The 5,000-nt window shown below is 39.3% G+C and overlaps 1 protein-coding gene across 1 annotated transcript in view; it reads left to right on the plus strand.

Annotated features, from left to right (window-relative positions):
- LOC137637869 (uncharacterized) overlaps positions 1–2,736 on the plus strand; it is a 10,663-nt gene extending 7,927 nt beyond the window's left edge. Inside the window, exons 2-4 of the mRNA XM_068369978.1 lie at positions 37–750; positions 1,017–1,232; positions 1,462–2,736. Coding sequence (XP_068226079.1) covers positions 37–750; positions 1,017–1,232; positions 1,462–1,995 — 1,464 coding nt within the window. The 3' untranslated portion in view covers positions 1,996–2,736. The remainder of the gene's footprint in view (positions 1–36; positions 751–1,016; positions 1,233–1,461) is intronic.
- The last annotated feature ends 2,264 nt before the right edge of the window (positions 2,737–5,000 follow it).

Here is a 5,000-nt window from a genome sequence, read left to right on the forward strand (position 1 = left end):
GAAAACGTCATTACTGAGTTCTCCTGTTGTTCGCAGACGTCTACTGCCTTGGAGTGTGGTGTGTGTAGCAGCCGGTTCAGTGAAGACCAGAGCCCCAGACTCCTGCCCTGCTCCCACTCTCTATGTGTGTATTGCATCGAGGGGATCATTTCCACCCAAAATCTTACATGTCCTTTCTTTAGGAAGAAATTCATAGCCAGCGCAGCCGAAGACGTGACACTTAACAGAGACCTCCTTAATGTTGCAATGCAACTTTCTTCTTTGGATTTGGGACCCAAGGCTTCTTCCGTAACCTCCTCCTCCACTAGTGGAAGGAAATCCTTTGAAGATTTCAATGAGAATTTCAGAAATAATTTCACTAAGAGGGCCCTTTCTGCGTGCAGTGACGCAAAGTCTAAGATTGTGCAAGCTGTTGGTAGGCTCAAGAAGTTAAATGAGGACATGAAATATGGCAACTCAGAAATTTGTTTGATAAGGTCAATGCTTTTACGCCTAGAGAAGGATATTTACGATAATGTGCATACTATCAAAGTGAAAACGAAACTGCTGAATGATAGGGTGCATGCATTACATGAAGAGGAACAAAAAATCAAGCGTGCGGATGAAAGACTGCAAAAGGCCAAAGACTTTGCTTCGTCTGGAATCATTTTAGACAAATCTGAAAGCCTCTTTGTTAGAGCTCACCGAAAGGTGGAGGAAATCGAAGTGCTTCTTCCGGAGACTGAAGAGGATGTAGAGAAACTTGTGAAGGTGAGAATTTTTCTCTTGTAATCACTGCTCTTTGTGGAATAAGACTTTTTTTTCAAAATGGTCCCGAAAGCATGATTATATTTACCAGTCATCTAGTATCTATACTAAAATTTTTATGAATTGGTCCATCTGACTTATCCCTTTTGTCAAATTCGTTTTTCAGTCACAAATTATGTCAATATATTTACCATTGACAGTCATAATCCATAGTACTATCGAATGGAAATTTCTTATAATAGCCTCTGTTCTTTACTGTGCCATTACAGAATTGGATCATGATACAAAGGAGTTTAAAGCATGTTGCGGATACAATAGAGGAAAGAATCGAGGAAGACTTCCACAAGATCTATGTGGTGAAGACGTTCGAAGGCGTAAAGAGGGTGGCTCCACTCAGGATCGGGTTGAGAAACACTGTCACTCTGATGAATCAGCTTAAGGAGGAAGAAGAGGCAGAAGTTCCCGTAAACAGCTCTTATATAAGGGTAAGTTCATTCCAATAGCAAAGTGAGCAGAAAGTTCTTTCGAAAAGTAAAATGAGCAGTAAGTTTTTCTCCAATAGCAAATTGAACAGAGTTTCTCCAATAGAAAATTGAGCAGTAAGTTCTTTTTGATATCCCAGAAGCATTTTAAGAATTTTTTTTTTTTCATTTTCTAATACTTTAATGTACAAAACTCATTGTACCCCACGAATATAGTTATTTGTATTGACAGCTTGACTCCCTAATGAACAAGAGTCCCCGAAGGGTGTTCCTCGATTTTGGAGCCGACGGAAGATTCCTGGGAAGGATGATCATCACCGTAAGGGACGATGGATACCTGGCTCAAAATTTCCTCCACATGTGCGCTGGAGATCTGGGACACTCTTACCAACACTCTCCTATCTTCTCCATAGCAAACCTCGGTAAACCCGGTGAGAGCGTCTGCCTAGGGAATTATTATGAAGAGGCAGTGGGGGAGGGTGTAGCCGTATCCCAGCCGGTGTTAACGGAAGTGAATTGGGCTCAAGAAAGCAGTAGGGATATATACAAAGCAACGCAAGTCAAAATGGGGGAAGTGAGGGGGTTTTTCCCCCGTGGCGTTGTGTCGCGGTTCTGCATCATCTTGATTTCCGATGGTGAGCGGCAGGGACGAGATTACATTGGTGAGGTTGAAGAAGGGCTCACGGTCCTGTCAGACGCCATCAGGATCTACCCGGAATATGAGAGAATCAGGATCGATAACTGTGGACTTGTATTTACTTTCTGACTTTTAGGAGAGAATAGAGATATTTAATCAGATTCTTATGATTCTGGAGTCCTGTCAGACATCGTCTACCGCGACTATGGGAGAGTTGTGATTATTAACTGTGGTGTTGTATTTACTCCAACTCTCGGGAGAGAATACAGACTTTTGAGCACGGCGTCATAGGATTCTGAGTCCTGTCATACATGGTTAATCTAGACTATGTAGAGAATCAAGATTATCAAGTGGTTTTGGATCTGATTAATTACAGCTTTATATGTTTATCAAACATTCCCAACGATAGTTAGGCCCCCTAGCTAGTGCAGAGGAAACTCATTCACTTAGCATTCGCCTTCCACAGATCGACCTCGGCCCAGTGCCATGGGTTTGAGTTGTTTACAGAGGAAGATACTACTGTGGCTGGGCACCACAGTTGGGGAGTTGTTGGTTTAGGCTTGCCTGGCCAACGTTCTGGTGTCGCTCGGATGATACTGGAATGGAAACCAGACATCTTTACCTTTAAATGAAAGTGCATATTCAAAGTCGATGTCTTCCTCGGCTTCAGTGTGTTTGTTTCGTGTGTTTGCTGATCATCATTCTCATAAAGAGAAATATCACACTGATGTGAATATTTATGATGTTTATGTCATCAATAGCTTATTGCTCATTTATTTCGTCAATTGCTCCCTGTGGGAATTCAATCTGTACAATAAAGAAATAAATTGAATCTAATTATTTTCTTAATTCCACTCTGTGCTGATTACTGCAAAAATATGTTATGAAGAAAAGATAGTTTTTGATGATTGATCGTTTTATTGACCTTATTTTTATTGACACATGAAAGACCAAATTGTAGTACATCCCAAATATAAGCTTTGATAAATAACGAATATTATCGAAGAGATGATTAAGGATAATAATAAAAAAAGAAAAAAAATCACCTCAGAAAAAGGGAACAGGCAAAGTGAGATTGAAACGAGACCAAAGTATCAATAACGATGTTAAAAAGGTCGTTGATGAATATGGGAAAGACTTAGTAAGTAAAAAACTGATTTCACAAAGCCTGCTATTTTTATGTTTAAAATCCTTGAAATTGTACTTTTGTGTATCATTTTTTTTACTGGTTTTTCTTGATCAAGGGGAATTTTATATCAATTTTTGTCGTTCAATATGCTCTTTAATTGGAAAAGATGTTAACTCTCTCTCTCTCTCTCTCTCTCTCTCTCTCTCTCTCTCTCTCTCTCTCTCTCTCTCTCAATATTACACGTACACTCCCCAAGAGATATTAGTTCCCCAGACATTTAACTGGGCTCCAAAGGCACCAGGAGAGCTGGTAGACACAGGCCTACAATGCTGAGGACTATGAAGTGTGAAGTAGATGATGAATTGAGAAGTATTGATTTAAAAGCTCAAGATAGAGACAGCTGGCGAAATCTAACAAGAGTCCCTTTGCTTCAATATAATAGGCATAATTCAGTCTTTCGAAAACATGACTGACAGACATATAGCTGGATTGGAAGACAGAAGAAAGAAAGCACAAACAGAAACAAACAGAGAGAGAGAGAGAGAGAGAGAGAGAGAGAGAGAGAGGAACACCACTGGACAGACATACGCATGCGCAAGAACATACATTATTGTTTTTTTTTTTATGCTTGACAAAGAAAGGTTAAAAATGCCCTAGAGAAGATGCGTGAATGGGTGGGTAGACAGAGTTATTATTTACAAGCTAAGCTACAACCCTAGTTGGAAAAGAAAGACGCTATAAGCCCAAGGGCTCCAACAGGGAAAAGTAGCCCAGTGAGGAAAGGAAACAAGGACACGTATAAACTGCAAGAGAAACAGTGAACAATAAAAAAATACTTTAAGAACAGTGACACCATTAAATTACGGAAATGACTTAACAGGGAAGACAAATATGAAATAAAAATGGACACTTGAGGTCTTGGAATGTGATCCCACACGAATAGGTAGTAGGTTGACCAGGGCACCAGCCACCCGTTGAGATACTACCGCTAGAGAGTTAGGGGGTCCTTTCTGGCCAAACAGTACTGTTTACTTTACTTTGATGGCTGTTTTTCCGGTCTCATACAGCAGGGGAACCCCACTCTCTACAGGATCTCCATTGTTGTTTTATCTTTTTCGTTCACAGTATTTAACATTTCAAGTCACATATTGTTCATTTACTGTTAAATCGTCACTGTCAAAAGACTCATGAAATAAGAAAGTCTTCAGTTTCCTCTTGAAATCCTTAATGTCTTCAATCATTCAAATGTTTCGTGGGAGCTTATTATATAGTCTCGGGGCCGCATATTTAAAGGCTCTGGGGCCCAAAGTGGACATAAATCTAGGTTCTAACAGCTTGAAGCCATCTGTAACTATTCTCGTGTCGACACGATTTGCTGGCTGCGCAATATGTAGCAATTCTCTTAAGTATTTTGAACGACCGGTTCTGATAACTTGGTGGGTTATTGTACATATTTTAAATTCAATTCTCGCTTTAATCGGCAGCCAGTGTAAATCGATTAGTATAAGGGTGATCCTTTCTCTATGTGCTCCTTTGTTTATTATTTTTTGTAATGTCTTAAGTTGCACTTTTGGTAAATTGTAGTAGATAGAGTTGCAGAAGTCAATCCTGGTAATAACACAGTTTATCACAAGTTTCTTTACAGAATTTTCGTCCAGGTACTTTTTTATAAACGCAATATTTCTTGCATGATAACCAGCAGTTTTTATTACATCATTTATTTGGGCATTTAGAGACAGGTTACAGTCAAGAAATACACCTAGATCTCGAACTTTACTAGATATCGGCACCGAGTCATTATTTATGTTCATTTGAATATCACCTAAGTTTCTCACGCTGTTTCTCTTGCCCACTACCATGAATTCAGTTTTGTTCTCATCTAATTTTAGTTGTTTAAATGTCAACCATTCTCTAACACTATTAAGGATTCGGTTTAGAGTTTCAGTAGTGTCATGTATATCATTTATGGAGAAGTAAAATTGTGTGTCATCTGCAAATAGTTTAA

Source organism: Palaemon carinicauda, chromosome 3, assembly GCF_036898095.1.
Source record: "Palaemon carinicauda isolate YSFRI2023 chromosome 3, ASM3689809v2, whole genome shotgun sequence".
Classification (NCBI taxonomy): domain Eukaryota; kingdom Metazoa; phylum Arthropoda; class Malacostraca; order Decapoda; family Palaemonidae; genus Palaemon; species Palaemon carinicauda.